The 21,739-nt window shown below is 44.9% G+C and overlaps 2 protein-coding genes across 6 annotated transcripts in view; one reads left to right on the top strand and one right to left on the bottom strand.

Annotated features, from left to right (window-relative positions):
- The window catches only part of GBA2 (glucosylceramidase beta 2), a 233,437-nt gene extending 214,268 nt beyond the window's left edge, over window positions 1–19,169 (bottom strand). For 2 of the 4 annotated variants that reach the window (XM_073562476.1, XM_073562480.1), the window contains exons 1-2: window positions 19,014–19,169; window positions 16,098–16,276 (exon numbers count right to left, since the gene is read on the bottom strand). The gene's annotated coding sequence lies outside the window, so the exon portion shown is untranslated. Of the gene's footprint in view, window positions 1–16,097; window positions 16,429–19,013 lie in introns of all 4 variants that reach the window. The other 2 variants (XM_073562478.1, XM_073562479.1) reach the window with 2 other exon arrangements.
- Window positions 19,170–19,246: 77 nt separating this feature from the next.
- The window catches only part of RGP1 (RGP1 homolog, RAB6A GEF complex partner 1), a 54,377-nt gene continuing 51,884 nt past the window's right edge, over window positions 19,247–21,739 (top strand). Inside the window, exon 1 of one of the 2 annotated variants that reach the window (XM_073562481.1) lies at window positions 19,247–19,405. Coding sequence is in view for 1 of the 2 variants with exons in the window: in XM_073562482.1 (XP_073418583.1) it covers window positions 19,392–19,405 (14 nt within the window). In the remaining variant the exon portion in view is untranslated. The remainder of the gene's footprint in view (window positions 19,406–21,739) is intronic. The other variant, XM_073562482.1, reaches the window with a different exon arrangement.

Here is a 21,739-nt window from a genome sequence, read left to right as displayed (position 1 = left end):
CCTCTCTTAAAAGTGTTTCAGCTGCGGGATCGGGCTACCAGCAGTGCAGAGCTTGCTCAGGAATGGCAGCAGGCAGGTGTGAGTGCATCTGCACGCACTGTGAGGCGGAGACTCTTGGAGCAAGGCCTGGTCTCAAGGAGGGCAGCAAAGAAGCCACTTCTCTCCAGAAAAAACATCATGGACAGACTGATATTCTGCAAGAGGTACAGGGAGTGGACTGCTGAGGACTGGGGTAAAGTCATTTTCTCTGATGAATCCCCTTTTCGATTGTTTGGGACATCTGGAAAACGGCTTATTCGGAGAAGACCAGGTGAGCGCTACCACCAGTCTTGTCTCATGCCAACTGTCAAGCATCCTGAAACCATTCATGTGTGGGGTTGCTTCTCAGCCAAGGGAATGGGCTCTCTCTCAGTCTTGCCTAAAAACACAGCCATGAATAAAGAATGGTACCAGAATGTCCTCCAAGAGCAACTTCTCCCAACCGTCCAAGAGCAGTTTGGCGATCAACAATGCCTTTTTCAACATGATGGAGCACCTTGCCATAAAGCAAAGGTGATAACTAAATGGCTCAGGGAACAAAACAGAGATTTTGGGACCATGGCCTGGAAACTCCCCAGATCTTAATCCCATTGAGAACTTGTGGTCAATCATCAAGAGACGGGTGGACAAACAAAAACCTTCAAATTCAGACAAAATAAAAGCATTGATTTTGCAAGAATGGACTGCTATCAGTCAGGATTTGATCCAGAAGTTGATTGAGAGCATGCCAGGGAGAATTGCTGAGGTCCTGAAGAAGGGTCAACACTGCAAATATTGACTTGCTGCACTAACTCATTCTAACTGTCAATATAACCTTTTGCTACTCATAATATGATTGCAATTATATTTCTGTATGTGATAAAAACATCTGACAAACACACATAAAAACCAGAGGCAGCAGATCATGTGAAAATATAATATTTCTATCATTCTCTAAACTTTTGGCCATGACTGTAGCCTTATATCAGGAATAGAACAGCCATTAATAGGACATTTCATAACTTTACCAAATTCCTATGAAAAAATATTCAGCATATTCTGCATTGAACTACTGTACCCAATTTATTATATATTTTAGGAGTCGGTCCATTTTATACCGACTCCAACTCCACCAAAATGAGCACCGACTCCACAGCCCTGGCGCAGACATTACATTAATTACACTGATCAGGCTCATTGCCCGAGAGGATAATTAAAAGGAATGATTTCTATGCTCCACTTTACAGACGTCGTAATTATCCTCAATTAGATGGCACAGTGAGAACATACCAAGTCTGATAATCATGCACAAGACAGGACGGACAGGTATGCAGGCCCCGCAACCGAGTCATTGACTTGTTTCATGTGCTAATTTTCACATACAAAGTGAAATACCACTACGTCCTAAGGAGGAAGAAAGCTGAAACCGTATTCGTACGGCACATAAATACACTGCTCAAAAAAGGGAACACAAACAACATAACTCCAAGTAAATGAAACTTCTGTGAAATCAAACTGTCCACTTAGGAAGCAACACTGATTGACAATCAATTTCACATGCTGCTGTGCAAATGGAATAGACAACAGATGGAAGTTATTGGCAATTATCAAGACACCCTCAATAAAGGAGTGGTCCTGCAGGTGGGGACCACAGACACATCTCAGTACCAATGCTTTCTGGCTGATGTATTGGTCACTTTTGAATGTTGGTTGTGCTTTCGTGGTAGCATGAGATGGACTCTACAACCCACACAAGTGGCTCAGGTAGTGCAGCTCATCCAGGATGGCACATCAATGCAGGCTGTGGCAAGAAGATTTGCTGTGTCTGTCAGAGTAGTGTCCAGAAGCTGGAGGCGCTACCAGGAGAAAGACCAGTACACCAGGAGACATGGGCCGTACGAGGGCAACAACCCAGCAACAGGACCGCTACCTCTGCCTTTGTGCAAGGAGGAACAGGAGGAGCACAGCCCAGAGCCCTGCAAAATGACCTCCAGCAGGTCACAAATGTGCATGTGTGTGCACAAATGGTTAGAAACCGACTTCATGAGGCTGGTCTGAGGGCCCAACGTCCACAGATGGGGGTTGTGCTCACAGCCCAACACCGTGCAGGACGCTTTGCATTTGCCACAGAACATCAGGATTGGAAAATTCGCCACTGGCACCCTGTGCTTTTAACAGATTTGCTCAGTGTGAACCTGCTTTCATGTGACAGAGTCTGGAGGCGCCATAGAGAGCGATCTCCTGCCTGCAACATCCTTCAGCTTGACCGCTTTGGCAGTAGGGCAGGAATGGTGTCACAAATTTTGACTAAAATAAAATTTGTCATAATTTTCATCTACGCTTCTTTGTCCATTTTTCCTTTTTTTTTTACTATAATACTGCTCCTATGTACAAGAATATAACTGCTATAATACTGCCCCCTATGTACAAGAATATAACTACTATAATACTGCCCCTATGTACAACAATATAACTACTATAATACTGCCCCCTATGTACAAGAATATAACTACTATAATACTGCTCCTATATACAAGAATATAACTACTATAATACTGCCCCCTGTGTACAAGAATATAACTACTATAATACTGCCCCCATGTACAAGAATATAACAACTATAATACTGCCCCCTATGTACAAGAATATAACTACTATAATACTGCCCCCTGTGTACAAGAATATAACTACTATAATACTGCCCTCTGTGTACAAGAATATAACTACTATAATACTGCTCCCTGTGTACAAGAATATAACTACTATAATACTGCCCCCTATGTACAAGAATATAACTACTATAATACTGCCCCCTATGTACAAGAATATAACTACTATAATACTGCCCCCTATGTACAAGAATATAACTACTATAATACTGCTCCCTATGTACAAGAATATAACTACTATAATACTGCCCCCTATGTACAAGAATATAACTACTATAATACTGCCCCCTGTGTACAAGAATATAACTACTATAATACTGCTCCCTATGTACAAGAATATAACTACTATAATACTGCCCCCTATGTACAAGAATATAACTACTATAATACTGCTCCCTATGTACAAGAATATAACTACTATAATACTGCCCCCTATGTACAAGAATATAACTACTATAATACTGCTCCTATGTACAAGAATATAGCTACTAATACTGCCCCCTATGTACAAGAATATAACTACTATAATACTGCTCCTATGTACAAGAATAGAACCACTATAATACTGCCCCCTTTGTACAAGAATATAACTAGTATAATACTGCTCCCTATGTACAAGAATATAACTACTATAATACTGCCCCCTATGTACAAGAATATAACTACTATAACACTGCCCCTATGTACAAAAATATAACTACTATAATACTGCCCCCTATGTACAAAAATATAACTACTATAATACTGCCCCCTATGTACAAGAATATAACTACTATAATTCTGCCCCTATGTACAAGAATATAACTACTATAATACTGCCCCCTATGTACAAGAATATAACTACTATAATACTGCCCCTATGTACAAGAATATAACTACTATAATACTGCCCCCTATGTACAAAAATATAACTACTATAATACTGCCCCCTATGTACAAAAATATAACTACTATAATACTGCCCCCTATGTACAAGAATAAAACTACAATAATACTGCCCCTATGTACAAGAATATAACTACTATAATACTGCCCTCTATGTACAGGAATATAACTACTATAATACTGCTCCTATGTACAAGAATATTACTGCTATAATACTGCCCCTTATGTACAAGAATATAACTACTATAATACTGTCCCTATGTACAAGAATATAACTGCTATAATACTGCCCTCTATGTACAAGAATATAACTACTATAACACTGCTCCTATGTACAAGAATATAACTACTATAACACTACTCCTATGTACAGTACAAGAATATAACTACAATAATACTGCCCCTATGTACAAGAATATAACTACTATAATACTGCCCTCTATGTACAAGAATATAACTACTATAACACTGCTCCTATGTACAAGAATATAACTACTATAACACTACTCCTATGTACAGTACAAGAATATAACTACTATAATACTGCCCCCTATGTACAAGAATATAACTACAATAATATTGCCCCTATGTACAAGAATATAACTACTATAATACTGCCCTCTATGTACAGGAATATAACTACTATAATACTGCCCCTATGTACAAGAATATAACTAATATAATACTGCCCTCTATGTACAAGAATATAACTACTATAATACTGCCCCTATGTACAAGAATATAACTACTATAATACTGCCCTCTATGTACAGGAATATAACTACTATAATACTGCTCCTATGTACAAGAATATAACTACTATAATACTGCCCCTATGTACAAGAATATAACTACTATAATACTGCTCCTGTGTACAAGAATATAACTACTATAATACTGCCCATATGTACAATATAACTACTATAATACTGCCCCTATGTACAAGAATATAACTACTATAATACTGCTCCTGTGTACAAGAATATAACTACTATAATACTGCCCCTATGTACAAGATATAACTACTATAATACTGCTCCTATATACAAGAATATAACTACTATAATACTGCTCCTATGTACAAGAATATAACTACTATAATACTGCCCCCTATATACAAGAATATAACTACTATAATACTGCCCCCTATATACAAGAATATAACTACTATAATACTGCCCCCTATATACAAGAATATAACTACTGTAATACTGCCCCCTGTGTACAAGAAAATAACTACTATAATACTGCCCCTATGTACAAGAATATAACTACTATAATACTGCCCCTATGTACAAGAATATAACTACTATAATACTGCCCCTATATACAAGAATATAACTACTATAATACGGCCCCTATGTACAAGAATAGAACTACTATAATACTGCCCCTATATACAAGAATATAACTACTATAATACTGCTCCTATGTACAAGAATATAACTACTATAATACTGCTCCTATGTACAAGAATATAACTACTATAATACTGCCCCTATGTACAAGAATATAACTACTATAATACTGCCCCTATGTACAAGAATATAACTACTATAATACTGCCCCTATGTACAAGAATATAACTACTATAATACTGCCCTATGTACAGGAATATAACTACTATAATACTGCTCCTATGTACAGGAATATAACTACTATAATACTGCTCCTATGTACAAGAATATAACTACTATAATACTGCCCCTATGTACAAGAATATAACTACTATAATACTGCCCCTATGTACAAGAATATAACTACTATAATACTGCCCCTATGTACAAGAATATAACTACTATAATACTGCCCCTATGTACAAGACTATAACTACTATAATACTGACCCTATGTACAAGAATATAACTACTATAATACTGCTCCTATGTACAGGAATATAACTACTATAATACTGCTCCTATGTACAAGAATATAACTACTATAATACTGCTCCTATGTACAAGAATATAACTACTATAATACTGCCCCCTATGTACAAAAATATAACTACTATAATACTGCTCCTGTGTACAAGAATCTTACTACTATAATACTGCCCCCTATGTACAGGAATATAACTACTATAATACTGCTCCTATGTACAAGAATATAACTACTATAATACTGCTCCTATGTACAGGAATATAACTACTATAATACTGCTCCTATGTACAAGAATATAACTACTATAATACTGCCCCTATGTACAAGAATATAACTACTATAGTACTGCTCCCTATATACAAGAATATAACTACTATAATACTGCTCCTATTTACAAGAATATAACTACTATAATACTGCCCCTATATACAAGAATATAACTACTATAATACTGTCCCTATGTACAGGAATATAACTACTATAATACTGCTCCTATGTACAAGAATATAACTACTATAATACTGCTCCTATGTACAAGAATATAACTACTATAATACTGCTCCTATGTACAAGAATATAACTACTATAATACTGCTCCTATGTACAAGAATATAACTACTATAATACTGCCCCTATGTACAAGAATATAACTACTATAATACTACCCCCTATGTACAAGAATATAACTACTATAATACTACCCCCTATGTACAAGAATGCCATAGGGGAAAACCAGGGAAGAGTCTTGAGGAGATCATTTGCATATTCCCAGTGCCTTCTGGGATAAGTGAAGAGTCTCTGCGAATTTTGGCTCATCTTTCATCGTTTTTAAGAAATCTCAAGATGGAAGAGGCCAGGAGCCATTTGGTGAGCTGCATTTCTTGCTACATGTTCACAGATTTACCAGTGGAAAAGCCAAACTTCACATGCCACAAATGCGGCTCGTGTCCCTGCTGGAGGAAGAGAGGTTAGCTACGTTGAAGATCATTAAGGAAGGTGAAGAGTTCTTGGACAGAGCAGAATTATCTCTTCATGTTACAGAAAGAGAAGAAATTCGAAGTGCACCTGAAGAAACAGAGGAATGGAGACATGTGACCCAGAGAAGCAGGAGGATCAGGAGGCAGTCAGCACCCATACTGCTCAGAAACCAGTACCAGGCTCTCACGCAGGAAAACGATGAAGAAATACATCAGGATAAGACTTTGCCAACAAACAGCAACCTTGCACGCCTTCAGAGTCCTCCTGGATGGAGAAAGAAAAATGTTGTGAAGAAGAAACGGAGAGTGGTGGTCATGGGGGATTCCCTGTTGAGAGGAACAGAGGCCGCTATCTGCAGACCGGATATAACTTCAAGAGAAATGTGCTGTCTTCCAGGTGCAAAAATTAAAGATGTGTCTGACAGGAGATCAGGACTCTTCAGACCTACAGATGACTACCCATTCCTGCTACTACATGTGGGGACAAATGACACCGCAAGAAACGACCTGGAAACCATCTGCAGAGACTTTGAAGACTTAGGCAAGAAAGTGAAAGAACTGGGAGCGCAGGTGGTCTTCTCTTCCATCCTCCCAGTGGATGGCCATGGAACAAGGAGGTGGAATAAGATTCTGCAGGTGAACAACTGGCTACGTCGATGGTGCCGTCAGCAACGATTTGGATTTCTGGATCAGGGAGTGAACTACTTATACGATGGACTACTTGCTAGAGATGGGGTGCACCTTACGAAGACTGGAAAACATGTATTTGGAAGTCGCCTTGCTACACTTGTAAGGAGAGCTTTAAACTAGAACAACATGGGAAGGGAAGCAAAAGACCAGAAAAAGCCATACACCTGACAAATGCTATTGAGAACTCTGCTATTAGAAGTGGAAAGGAAGAACAAAGACGAAAGAATCTAATTAATAAAAATATTGGAGAAAGAGAAACCAATCACAAACTAAAATGTTTCTATACTAATGCACAAAGCATGGGCAACAAACAAGGAGAATTGGAACTACTAACACAGGAAAAGAAATATGATGTCATTGGAATCACTGAAACTTGGTGGGACAATACACATGATTGGAATACAAGACTAGAAGGATACAACTTATTTGCAAGAAACAGACTTGATAAACGAGGAGGGGGTGTCGCATTGTATGTTAGAAACGCGTATATCTGCACAGAGATTGAAGCTTCAGAGACTGGGAGTTCTGTGGAAACTGTTTGGGTAAGAATACAAGGACAGAACAATGGAAAGGACACCATTGTAGGCATTTACTACAGGCCGCCTGTGCAAGCTGAAGCTATGGATGAACTCTTTATGCATCAAATGGCCAAGTTCTCCAAAAAATATGACATAGTTGTCATGGGAGATTTCAACTATCCAGACATTTGTTGGGAATCTCTCTCAGGCAAAACTAACAGGTCAAGGAAATTCTTATCCTCTCTTGCTGACAACTTTATCTTCCAAAAGGTAAGGGAGAAAACAAGGGGAACTGCTACCTTGGATCTAATCCTTATAAACAGGGAGGAAATGGTTGAGGAGGTAAAAGTGGCTGGGACCCTAGGAGGTAGCGACCATGCTATTTTAGAATTTTGGATAACTAGAGGCGGAAGACCTGTGAAGACTCAGACGTCAAGGTTAGATTTCAGAAAGGCAGATTTTAAGGGATTCAGAAAGAGAATTGGAGGGATCCAATGGCTGGATATCCTTAAAGACAAAAATGTCCAGGAAGGATGGGAAATCTTGAAAAATGAAATTCTCAAAGCACAATTGTTAACAATTCCGAAAAGAGGGAAGAATAGGAAGCATTTAAGGAAACCAGGATGGGTGAACACAGAACTTAACCCCTTCCCGACCTGTGACACAGCGTACGCGTCATGAAAGTCGGTGCCAATCCAACCTATGACGCATACCCTGTGGGTCGGGTGACCGGGGTCAATGAAAGGTCACCTGACCCGCAGATACAGGGGGCTTTGTAATTCACCACAGGGGGTGTGGCTTCGCCCCCACATGGTTACGATCGCTCTGATTGGCTTTTAAAAGTGAAACAGCCAATCAGAGCGATAGTAATATTTCATCAATGAAAATTGATGAAATATTACAATCCAGCCATGGCCGATGCTGCTGTAGCATCGGACATGGCTGGAGACACCGATTCGCCCCCCCCACCGGCGATCGCCCCCCCGCCACTGAATGACAGCGGCAATCTGCCGCATGCGCAGTGCACCCGCCAGAATCTGCCGGCTGCAGATTCCGTTATTTCATCTTGATCACTCTCACAGTGATCAAAATGAAATAATAAGTAAATGAACCCCCCGATTATCACCCCCATAGGTAGGCACAACTAATAAAATAAAGATAATATTTTTATTTTTCCATTAGGGTTAGGGTTGGAAAGAGGGTTAGGGTTGGAAAGAGGGTTGGGATTAGGGGTGTGTTGGGGTTAGGGTTGAAGTTAGAATTGAGGGGTTTCCACTGTTTAGGCACATCAGGGGCTCTCCAAACGCGATATGGTGCAACCATTGATTCCAGCCAATTTTGCGTTCAAAAAGTCAAACGGTGCTCCCTCCCTTCCAAGCACCGACGTGTGCCCAAACAGTGGTTTACCCCCACTTATGGGGTATCAGGGTACTCAGGAAAAATTGCACAACAACTTTTGGGGACTAATTTCTCCTGTTACCCTTGGGAAAATAAAAAATAGGGGGCTAAAAAATTATTTTTGTGGAAAAAAATGATTTTTTCATTTTCACGTCTCTGCATTATAAACTTCTGTGAAGCACTTGGGGGTTGAAAGTGCTCACAACACGTCTACATAAGTTCCTTGGGGGGTCTAGTTTCCAAAATGGGGTCACTTGTGGGGGGTTTCCACTGTTTAGGCACATCAGGGGCTCTGCAAACGTAATGACAACTGCAGAGTATTCCATCAAAGTCTGCATTTCAAAACGTCACTACTTCCATTCCGAGCCCTGACGTGTGCCCAAACAGTGGTTCCCCCCCACATATGGGGTAAAAGCGTACTCAGGACAAACTGGACAACAACTTTTGGGGTCCAATTTATCCTGGTACCCTTGTGAAAATAAAAAATTGCTGACTAAAAAATTTTTTTTTTTTGGAAAAAAAAGATTTTTAATTTTCACTGCTCTGCATTATAAACTTCTGTGTAGCACCTGGGGTTCAAAGTGCTCACTATGCATCTAGATAAGTTCCTTAGGGGGTCTAGTTTCCAAAATTGGGTCATTTGTGGGGGAGCTCCAAAGTTTAGGCAAACAGGGGATCTCCAAACACAACATGGTGTCCGCTAACGATTGGAGCTAATTTTCATTTCAAAAAGTCAAATGGCGCTCCTTCCCTTCCGGGCCCTGCCGTTCACCCAAACAGTGGTTTATGACCACATATGAGGTATCGGTGCACTCAGGAGAAATTGCCCAACAAGTTTTATGATCCATTTTATCCTTGTTGCCCATGTGAAAATGAAAAAACTGAGGCTAAAAGAAAATTTGCGTGAAAAAAAAAGTACTTTTTTTTTTCTTACGGATCAATTTGAGAAGTGATCAGTATGCATCTAGCCAAGTTCCTTGGAGGGTCTAATTTCCAAAATGGGGTCACTTGTGGGGGAGCTCCAGTGTTTAGGCACACAGCGACTCTCCAAACACGACATGGCAAGCGCTAAATATTCCAGCATATTTTCCATTCAAAAAGTCAAATGGTGCTCCTTCCCTTCTGAGCCCTGCCATGCGCCCAAACAGTGGTTTATGACCAAATATGAGGTATCGATGTACTCCGGGGAAATTGCCCAACAAATTTTAGGATCCATTTTATCCTGTTACCCATGTGAAAATGAAAAAAATTGATGCTGAAAGAAAATTTGTTTTGGAAAAATTAAAATGTCCATTTTTTTTCTTCCACATTGCTTTAGTTCCTGTGGAGCACCTGAAGGGTTAATAATCTTCTTGAATGTAGTTTTGAGCACCTTGAGGGGTGCAGTTTTTAGAATGGTGTCACTTTTGGGTATTTTCTGCCATATAGACCCCTCAAAGTGACTTCAAATGTGAGGTGGTCCATAAAAAAAAAAAAATGGTTTTGTAAATTTTGTTGTAAAAATGAGAAATCACTGGTCAACTTTTAACCCTTATAACTTACTAACAAAAAAATATTTTGCTTCCAAAATTGTACTGATGTAAAGTAGACATGTGGGAAATGTTATTTAGTAACTATTTTGTGTCACATAACTCTCTAGTTTAACAGAATAAAAATTCTAAATTTGAAAATTGCGAAATTTTCAAAATTTTCGCCAAATTTCTGATTTTTTTCACAAATAAACGCAAAAATTATCGACCTAAATTTACCACTAACATGAAGCCCAATATGTCACGAAAAAAACAATCTCAGAATCGCTAGGATGCGTTGAAGCGTTTTAGAGTTATTACCTCATAAAGGGACACTGGTCAGAATTGCAAAAAATGGCCAGGTCATTAAGGTCAAAATAGGCTGGGTCATGAAGGGGTTAAGCACATGCTAAAAAGGAAGAAAAAAAATGTTTATAAAATGGAAAGAGGGAGGCATATCTAAAGATGAATATAATGCTGTCGGCAGAACCTGCAAGGCACAAATCAGATTAGATAAAGCTGACAATGAATTGAGGCTTGCAAGAGATGTCAAAAGCAATAATAAAGGATTTTGGGGATATGTCAAAAGTAAAAGAAAAAAGTCAAAGATGCTATAGGATTTTTACAGGATGAAAATGATGAAAATGGTAAGACAGGATGTTGAGAAGGCCGAACTTTTAAATTCCTATTTTGCATCTGTTTTCTCTCAGAAAGGAAATGTAACATCAACTGTTCTTCACTGTCCTATTAAGGGAATAGAAGAATCCAGGATATCTATAAACAGAAAGATTGTGAGGAAACACTTAGCTAACCTAAATGAATTCAAGTCTCCAGGTCCAGATGAATTACACCCCAGAGTACTTAAGGAGATAGCAGAAGAAATTTTTGAACCCCTCTCTATTATCTTTGAATATTCTTGGAGAACAGGAGAAGTCCCAGAAGACTGGAAAAGAGCAAATGTTGTTCCTATCTTCAAAAAGGGGAAGAAGGTGGACCCAGGCAACTATAGGCCGGTGAGTCTGACTTCTATACCAGGAAAGATCTTTGAACAAATTATTAAACAACATGTATGCCAGTACCTGGATAAGAATGAAGTGATTAAACAGTGTCAGCATGGGTTTGTAACTAATAAGTCATGTCAGACTAACTTAATTTCCTTCTATGACGGAATCACTGATTGGTGTTAGGAATGAGTCACCGGAGGAGGAGAAAACAAAAATACAAGCTAAGTCCAGAAAACCGGAGAGTTTGGTAGCTATCGGATTGCAGACCCCAGATCCTATACACCACAACTAACAGTAGCCGTGGGGGGTTCCTACGGTGCCCTAGACCCCTCATCACAGCCGGAGAACTACATAAGCCTAAAGAAGGAAAGGGGAAAGCTAAACTGCCCCAGAGCAGACCCCAAAGCAATAGACAGCCCCCAACATGTATTGTCGGTGAAATACAGATGAAAACAGAAACACAGACAGAAAGACAGGCTGAGCAAACGATGGGGCCCAACTAACTAGATAGGACAGGACAGAAAAGATGCTGGCTGCAATCCGCAAAAAACCCTACCAAAAATGTCCCAACCGTCTGATAAGGAAAAAAGGCCCTGAAGTCGCTAGACTTCAAAATCACTATATCAGCACTCAGGTATATTCTGAAAACAGAGCAAAGATCAACTGATCACAGACAAAAATGGAATTCAGCCAGTCCCAACCAGGACTGGCTGAATACAAACACTAAGGAAACCAGATAAAATCTCATGGAATAATAGTAGGGCAAAAACTTAACTTTTAGTAGACAGGAACTAAACTGGATGCAAGAGCTCAGAGCAGAAAGAATCACCAGCAGCCCTGCAGGGCGTCGGCTGCCTTATATCCACTCAGAAATACCAGATGTCCAATCACACTCCGCCTGTTCAGATAACAGGTTCTTCCCATCCCAATCAATTTCACTACCTCTCTTCACCAGCAGAGGGAGTTCATCAGACATCAAAGGTGAAGGGGAGAATGAACTCACAATAGATTGGGTAGATCAAGGAAATGCTGTAGATATAGTACATCTTGACTTCAGCAAAGCATTTGACAAAGTCTCTCATACAATCCTTATTGAAAAAATGACTAAGTATGGAATGGACAAGGCAACTGTTAGGTGGATTCATAACTGGCTTAGTGATCGGACCCAAAGAGTGGTCGTAAATGGCTGCACATCCAGTTGGAAAAATGTCTCAAGTGGGGTACCACAGGGCTCTGTCCTGGGCCCTGTATTGTTCAACATCGTTATCAACGATTTAGATGAAGGAATTGAGGGTAAACTGATTAAATTTGCTGATGACACAAAGCTAGGAGGGATAGCTAATACTAGAGAGGGAAAGGATTCAAAAAGATATAAATAAACTGGAGAAGTGGGCAGCAACTAACAGAATGGTTTTTAACAGGGAGAAATGCAAAGTACTACATCTGGGCAATAAAAATGAAAAAAGCATATATAGAATGGGAGGAATAGGGCTAAGTGACAGCACATGTGAAAAAGACTTGGGTATACTAATAGATCACAGACTGAATATGAGTCAACAGTGTGATGCAGCAGCAAAAAAGGCAAATGCAATCTAGGATGTATTAACAGAAGCATACAGTCTAGATCACGTGAAGTCATTATTGCCCTTTACTCCTCTTTGGTCAGACCTCATCTGGAATATTGTGTCCAGTTTTGGGCACCACATTTTAAAAAAAGACATCAACAAACTGGAGCAAGTTCAGAAAAGAGCGACCAGAATGGTGACCGGTCTGCAAACCCTGTCTTATGAGGAAAGGTTGCAGGATTTGGGAATGTTTAGTTTGCAAAAGAGAAGACTGAGAGGAGACTTAATAGCTGTCTACAAATATCTAAAGGGCTGTCACATTGTAGAAGGATCAACTTTATTCTCATTTGCACAAGGAAAGACTAGAAGCAATGGGATGAAACTGAATGGGAGGAGACACAGATTAGATATTAGAAAAAATTTTTTGACAGTTAGAGTGATCAATGAGCGGAACAGGCTGCCACGAGAAGTGGTGAGTTCTCCTTCAATGGAAGTCTTCAAACGGAGGCTGGACAGACATCTGACTGGGATGATTTAGCGAATCCTGCTTTGAGCAGGGGGTTGGACCAGATGGCCCAGGAGGTCCCTTCCAACTCTACGATTCTATATATTCTGTTCTATCTAAATATCTTGATTATTGGATCATAAAAATGATTAAATGTCTGAGGTTCACATTGTACTACAATAAATTTTTCACTTAAATATAAGCAATCTGTGTGGGAGTCGGAGTCGGAGTTGGAGTAAGGGAAATTGAGGAGTCGGAGTCGGAGTCGGAGTCGCAGGTTTGGCTTACCGACTCCACAGCCCTGGTTAAAACCGCCGCGGAAACGCGAAAAAAACGCCACGTGTGAACTCAGCCTAAATCACCCCTCTTTCAAAACAAAATCACACCTACACACATTAGGTATCGCTGTGTTCAGAATTGGGAGATCAAAAGAACGTATCTGCACAAAATTGGTTTCATTAAAAACAACAGCTCAGCGCGCAAAAAAAATAAGCCCTCACCCGACCCGAGATCACGAAAAATGTTGATGCTACAGGTCTCGGAGAATGGCGCTTTTTTTTTTTTTTTTTAACAAACATTGGAATTTTTTTTCACCACTTAGATAAAACAGAACTTAGAGATGTTTGGTGTCTATGAACTCGTAATGACCTGGAGAATCGTAATGCCAGCTCAGTTTTAGCGTTTAGTGAACCTAGCAAAAACCCAAGTAAAAAACAAGTGTGGGATTGCACTTTTTTGCAATTTTCACCACACATGGAAGTTTTTTCCCGTTTTGTAGTACACATGCTAAAACCAATGGTCATTCAAAAGTACAACTCGTCCCGCAAAAAACAAGCCCTCACATGGCCATATTGACGGAAAAATAAAAAAAAGATATGGCTCTGGGAAGGGGAGCGAAAAATGAAAATGCAAAACCAAAAATACCCCTGGTCGTTAAATATGTTGTCCACTACTTGGACAACTTCTTCTTATACCCCATGCTTGGCTCCCATAAAATAATAAAGCTTATACTCACCTCCCGTGCTGGCGCAATTCATGCGGTGTCGGCACTCGGTCTCTTGTGACATGGGGCGCCGGCACCCAATCAGCGCTGGCGTCACTGTCCCCGCTTCCTGTCTAACGGAGTAGGAAAAGAAAGTCCAAGATCAGCTGCAGCCCGGACTTTCTCTTCATGTTTGATTTGCACGAAGACGGAGACGCTGATTGGGCGCCAGCGTCACGTGTTACAACCAGGGCTGTGGAGTCGGTAAGCCAAACCTGCGACTCCGACTCCTCAATTTCCCTTACACCGACTCCGACTCCCACATATATTGCTTATATTTAAGTGAAAAATTTATTGTAGTACAATGTGAACCTCAGACATTTAATCATTTTTATGATCCAATAATCAAGATATTTAGATAGAACAGAATATATATTGGTGTACTACCCGGTTTTCATTCTTTTTGGTACAGATATGATATGGATAGACAGATATGGATAGATAGAGCAGATTTCTAATCTGCTTTTGCTATTGAAAACATTATCTATGAGCTCAAAAACCTTTCAGGTGATGCAGTTTTTTAAAAAGCTGATCTGCTTTTGCAGCTGAAAAACGTATCCTCAAAAAACACAGGAAAAATGCTGTGTGTGAATGTAGCCTTAGATCAGGAATAGAACAGCCATTTATAGGACATTTCATAACTTTCCCAAACTCCTATGAAAAAATATTCAGCACATCCTGCATTGAATTACTGTACCCAATTTATTATATATTTTAGGAGTCGGAGTCGGTCCATTTTATACCGACTCCAACTCCGACTCCACCAAAATGAGCACCGACTCCGACTCCACGACTCCGACTCCACAGCCCTGGTTACAACAACTACACACAAGCCCTGGGATCACGAATGCTGACACCACAGGAACAGCACCGGCAAGGGAGGGGAGCAGAAGCTTTATTATTTTATCACCAAACATTTTTGTAACGAAAGGGTCGCCCTAGTAGTGGACCTGAATCTGTGCTGCACCTTATATACATGCTTAGTAGTGAGGCAGTGCTGTGGAGTCAGAAGTGAGGGAAATTAAGAAGTCGATACTTTGGCTTACCAAATATTGCCCACTCGCCACCAGGGCAAGTGGGAAGAGCGGAGATTAAGAGCCATCTAATGGACGCGCCATTTCTGGGGTGACTGAGGGCTGATGCTTTTGGTCTGGGAAAGGGACAATATCCATGGCCCCTTCTCAGCCTATTAATATCAGCCCACAGCTGTCTGTTTAGACTCCCCCCCCCCCCCCCCCCCCAAGTCATTTTTTTTTCTGAGGTCTTCAGTAAACATGTCAGTGTGTTTTGCACAAGGACCTTGGGAACACACGGACATGTGCACACACAAGCTGTCTGTGTGTAAGGGTTTCCCTCCTGTTCTTACTCTGTTACCTTCTCTGACAGTAGGGCCATGACCTCCGGTTACATAATACACATACCAACCACTGCTTACTTTTTGGCACATAAGATGGACGTCGTCTTTGGCACATGTGCTGTGTTTCCAGAGAGGTCTTCAGCGTCGTCTCAAGTCCTGGGGGAGCAATACGCTGGAGAAATACATGAGGAAGCCGATATTTCTGATCATCCAAGGACGCTGGAGTCTCCTTCACAAGCGGTAGACGGCAACAAGGTCTGGAAGGTCCAACAATGACGAGTAGAGCTATATGCCCATACGCACCGCTCAGTCTCTGCAGGTCTCACCCACGAGGTCACCGCTGTCTCTCATCTGCCTCTTCTTGTGGCCAAGTCTAAAATCCACCCATCGCGTTATCGTAGCGAGAGTCCTGCCGAGTCATGCACAAAGTCGTGAGCGTCGCCAGCGAGTCGTGAGCGTCAACAGCAAATCTTGAGCGTGCTCTGTCCGCAGCAGCACTCTGCCTAGCACTGTTCTCTCTCCGCTCAGCCTCTGTCGCCCCGGGGATCTCCGCTCAGCCTCTGTCGCCCCGGGGATCTCCGCTCACCCTCTGTCGCCCCGGGGATCTCCGCTCACCCTCTGTCGCCCCGGGGATCTCCGCTCACCCTCTGTCGCCCCGGGGATCTCCGCTCACCCTCTGTCGCCCCGGGGATCTCCGCTCACCCTCTGTCGCCCCGGGGATCTCCGCTCACCCTCTGTCGCCCCGGGGATCTCCGGTCACCCTCTGTCTCCCCGGGGCTCTCCGGTCACCCTCTGTCTCCCCGGGGCTCTCCGGTCACCCTCTGTCTCCCCGGGGCTCTCCGGTCACCCTCTGTCTCCTCGGGGCTCTCCGGTCACCCTCTGTCTCCTCGGGGCTCTCCGGTCACCCTCTGTCTCCTCGGGGCTCTCCGGTCACCCTCTGTCTCCTCGGGGCTCTCCGGTCACCCTCTGTCTCCTCGGGGCTCTCCGGTCACCCTCTGTCTCCTCGGGGCTCTCCGGTCACCCTCTGTCTCCTCGGGGCTCTCCGGTCACCCTCTGTCTCCTCGGGGCTCTCCGGTCACCCTCTGTCTCCTCGGGGCTCTCCGGTCACCCTCTGTCTCCTCGGGGCTCTCCGGTCACCCTCTGTCTCCTCGGGGCTCTCCGGTCACCCTCTGTCTCCTCGGGGCTCTCCGGTCACCCTCTGTCTCCTCGGGGCTCTCCGGTCACCCTCTGTCTCCTCGGGGCTCTCCGGTCACCCTCTGTCTCCTCGGGGCTCTCCGGTCACCCTCTGTCTCCTCGGGGCTCTCCGGTCACCCTCTGTCTCCTCGGGGCTCTCCGGTCACCCTCTGTCTCCTCGGGGCTCTCCGGTCACCCTCTGTCTCCTCGGGGCTCTCCGGTCACCCTCTGTCTCCTCGGGGCTCTCCGGTCACCCTCTGTCTCCTCGGGGCTCTCCGGTCACCCTCTGTCTCCTCGGGGCTCTCCGGTCACCCTCTGTCTCCTCGGGGCTCTCCGGTCACCCTCTGTCTCCTCGGGGCTCTCCGGTCACCCTCTGTCTCCTCGGGGCTCTCCGGTCACCCTCTGTCTCCTCGGGGCTCTCCGGTCACCCTCTGTCTCCTCGGGGCTCTCCGGTCACCCTCTGTCTCCTCGGGGCTCTCCGGTCACCCTCTGTCTCCTCGGGGCTCTCCGGTCACCCTCGGGGCTCTCCGGTCACCCTCTGTCTCCTCGGGGCTCTCCGGTCACCCTCGGGGCTCTCCGGTCACCCTCGGGGCTCTCCGGTCACCCTCTGTCTCCTCGGGGCTCTCCGGTCACCCTCTGTCTCCTCGGGGCTCTCCGGTCACCCTCTGTCTCCTCGGGGCTCTCCGGTCACCCTCTGTCTCCTCGGGGCTCTCCGGTCACTCTCTGTCTCCTCGGGGCTCTCCGGTCACTCTCTGTCTCCTCGGGGCTCTCCGGTCACTCTCTGTCTCCTCGGGGCTCTCCGGTCACTCTCTGTCTCCTCGGGGCTCTCCGGTCACTCTCTGTCTCCTCGGGGCTCTCCGGTCACTCTCTGTCTCCTCGGGGCTCTCCGGTCACTCTCTGTCTCCTCGGGGCTCTCCGGTCACTCTCTGTCTCCTCGGGGCTCTCCGGTCAGTCGCTGTCTCCTCGGGGCTCTCCGGTCAGTCGCTGTCTCCTCGGGGCTCTCCGGTCAGTCGCTGTCTCCTCGGGGCTCTCCGGTCAGTCGCTGTCTCCTCGGGGCTCTCCGGTCAGTCGCTGTCTCCTCGGGGCTCTCCGCTCACCCTCTGTCTCCTCGGGGCTCTCCGGTCACTCTCTGTCTCCTCGGGGCTCTCCGCTCACCCTCTGTCTCCTCGGGGCTCTCCGGTCACTCTGTCTCCTCGGGGCTCTCCGCTCACTCTCTGTCTCCTCGGGGCTCTCCGGTCACCCTCTGTCTCCTCGGGGCTCTCCGGTCACTCTCTGTCTCCTCGGGGCTCTCCGGTCACTCTCTGTCTCCTCGGGGCTCTCCGGTTAGTCTCTGTCTCCTCGGGGCTCTCCGGTCACTCTCTGTCTCCTCGGGGCTCTCCGGTTAGTCTCTGTCTCCTCGGGGCTCTCCGGTCACCCTCTGTCTCCTCGGGGCTCTCCGGTCACTCTCTGTCTCCTCGGGGCTCTCCGGTCACCCTCTGTCTCCTCGGGGCTCTCCGGTCACCCTCTGTCTCCTCGGGGCTCTCCGGTCACCCTCTGTCTCCTCGGGGCTCTCCGGTCACCCTCTGTCTCCTCGGGGCTCTCCGGTCAGTCTCTGTCTCCTCGGGGCTCTCCGGTCAGTCTCTGTCTCCTCGGGGCTCTCCGGTCACCCTCTGTCTCCTCGGGGCTCTCCGGTCAGTCTCTGTCTCCTCGGGGCTCTCCGGTCACTCTCTGTCTCCTCGGGGCTCTCCGGTCAGTCTCTGTCTCCTCGGGGCTCTCCGGTCACTCTCTGTCTCCCCGGGGGGTCGTTATTCAGTCTCAGCTGTCTCTTCTCGGCGTCCTTACCTCTCATTCTTACGTCTGTCTTGTCTCGTCGGTTATTTCCATTTTTCTTCCTCAGCCACCAGAGCTTTAAGACACCAACGTTCAACTGTTAACTAGAGCTCCGTCAACACAAAACTATAAACCATCTCCGCTGTCGGCTCCATCTTGTTGGTGATTTCATATTTGTGACAGTGGAAAACAGTCTTCAGAAAGATGGCGGGCACCGCAAACTGGGGGACAGAAAGCAAGAATACGCATGCGCAGAAGCTGGTCCGACACTAACGGAACAGGAAGAGAGGAGGGCGTGGTCAGTGAGAGGCTTATACTGGAGCGTACCATCTCCGGAGCAGAGGGGAGCGCACGGCGGCCTCAACCATCCTGCAGCGGCTGAGAGGAGGAATGTCTGACGCCAGGTAGATGATATGAACTGACCGGCGTGTAGTGTCCATGTCTGACTTACCGCCTGGGTATCACGGCCCCGCTGTAATGATCCTTACACCCCCCCATTATATCCCCTGTATAATGATCCTTACACCCCCCCATTATATCCCCTGTATAATGGCCCTTACACCCCCCCCCATTATATCCCCTGTATAATGGCCCTTACACCCCCCCCCATTATATCCCCTGTATAATGGCCCTTACACCCCCCCCCCCATTATATCCCCTGTATAATGATCCTTACACCCCCCCCATTATATCCCCTGTATAATGGCCCTTACACCCCCCCCATTATATCCCCTGTATAATGGCCCTTACACCCCCCCCCATTATATCCCCTGTATAATGGCCCTTACACCCCCCCCCATTATATCCCCTGTATAATGGCCCTTACACCCCCCCCCATTATATCCCCTGTATAATGATCCTTACACCCCCCCATTATATCCCCTGTATAATGGCCCTTACACCCCCCCCCCCATTATATCCCCTGTATAATGACCCTTACACCCCCCCATTATATCCCCTGTATAATGACCCTTACACCCCCCCATTATATCCCCTGTATAATGGCCCTTACACCCCCCCCATTATATCCCCTGTATAATGGCCCTTACACCCCCCCCATTATATCCCCTGTATAATGACCCTTACACCCCCCCCATTATATCCCCTGTATAATGGCCCTTACACCCCCCCCATTATATCCCCTGTATAATGGCCCTTACACCCCCCCCCATTATATCCCCTGTATAATGGCCCTTACACCCCCCCCCATTATATCCCCTGTATAATGGCCCTTACACCCCCCCCATTATATCCCCTGTATAATGGCCCTTACACCCCCCATTATATCCCCTGTATAATGACCCTTACACCCCCCCATTATATCCCCTGTATAATGACCCTTACACCCCCCCATTATATCCCCTGTATAATGGCCCTTACACCCCCCCATTATATACCCTGTATAATGGCCCTTACACCCCCCCATTATATCCCCTGTATAATGGCCCTTACACCCCCCCATTATATCCCCTGTATAATGGCCCTTACACCCCCCCATTATATCCCCTGTATAATGGCCCTTACACCCCCCCATTATATCCCCTGTATAATGGCCCTTACACCCCCCCCATTATATCCCCTGTATAATGGCCCTTACACCCCCCCCATTATATCCCCTGTATAATGGCCCTTACACCCCCCCCCCATTATATCCCCTGTATAATGGCCCTTACACCCCCCCATTATATCCCCTGTATAATGGCCCTTACACCCCCCCCCCATTATATCCCCTGTATAATGGCCCTTACACCCCCCCCCCCCCCCCCCTCCCCATTATGCCCCCGTTACGGCCCTGGTGTAATGAGCGGCCTCTGGTCACATAAACTGACAAGGAGAGAAGGCGCCGCCTCACAGTATCATGGGCCTCTACATGTCACAGAATGCAATGTGTGCGACATATATGGAGAGAAAAAGGCAATGTGAAATGTCAGTCATCACTAAAATAAAGAGAAATACTTATTAGCAAGCAGAAAAGAAAATAAAAATGCTTAAATCATAATTCACTATACCAGATATGCTAACAAGCAAAAAATATCCCAGCTATACACGCTAAATTAGCCAGAGTGTATAGGTGGGAGGAAGAGTGCGGTATTTCTCAAAGGGAATCTGTCACCCCAGTTTTGCTCTGCGATGCGACCACTGCCATCAGGGGCTTCTCTCCAGCATTCTGTACTGCATTCTGTAATGCTGGAGATAAGTCCCTGATGGCGGTGCCCGCAGCTGATAGGCCGAAAATGGGGTGACAATCAGCTGCGGGCACCGCCATCAGGGGCTTCTCTCCAGCATTCTGTACTGCATTCTGTGATGCTGCAGATAAGCCTCCGATGTAACCTGAAAGATGAGGAAAAACCTGTCAGATTATACTCACCCGGTGTCCGGTCCGGCGCCTCCATCGTCATACGATGACGTTCTCCTTCTTGCTTCTCCCTCGGCTCCTGCGCAGGCGCACTATATCGGCCCTATTGAGGGCAGAGCAGAGTACTGCAGTGCGCATGTGCCGGACCTCTCTGACCTTTCCCTGCGCACTGCAGTACTCTGCTCTGCCCTCAGTAGGTCAGAGTATTGCACTTGCGTAGGAGCCGAGGGAGAAGCAAGGAGGAGGACGGCATCGTATGAAGATGTGAGGCGCCGGACCGCCCCCCCCCCCGGTGAGTATAATATAACTCGTTTTTCTTATCTTTGAGGTTACATCGGGGGCTTATCTACAGCATTACAGAATGCAGTACAGAATGCTGGAG

Source organism: Dendrobates tinctorius, unplaced genomic scaffold (assembly GCF_039654945.1).
Source record: "Dendrobates tinctorius isolate UK_male_01 unplaced genomic scaffold, ASM3965494v1 ptg000353l, whole genome shotgun sequence".
Taxonomy (NCBI): Eukaryota; Metazoa; Chordata; class Amphibia; order Anura; family Dendrobatidae; genus Dendrobates; species Dendrobates tinctorius.
The sequence above is the reverse complement of the archived record's forward strand: the minus strand, read 5'-3'. Positions and strand labels throughout refer to the sequence as shown.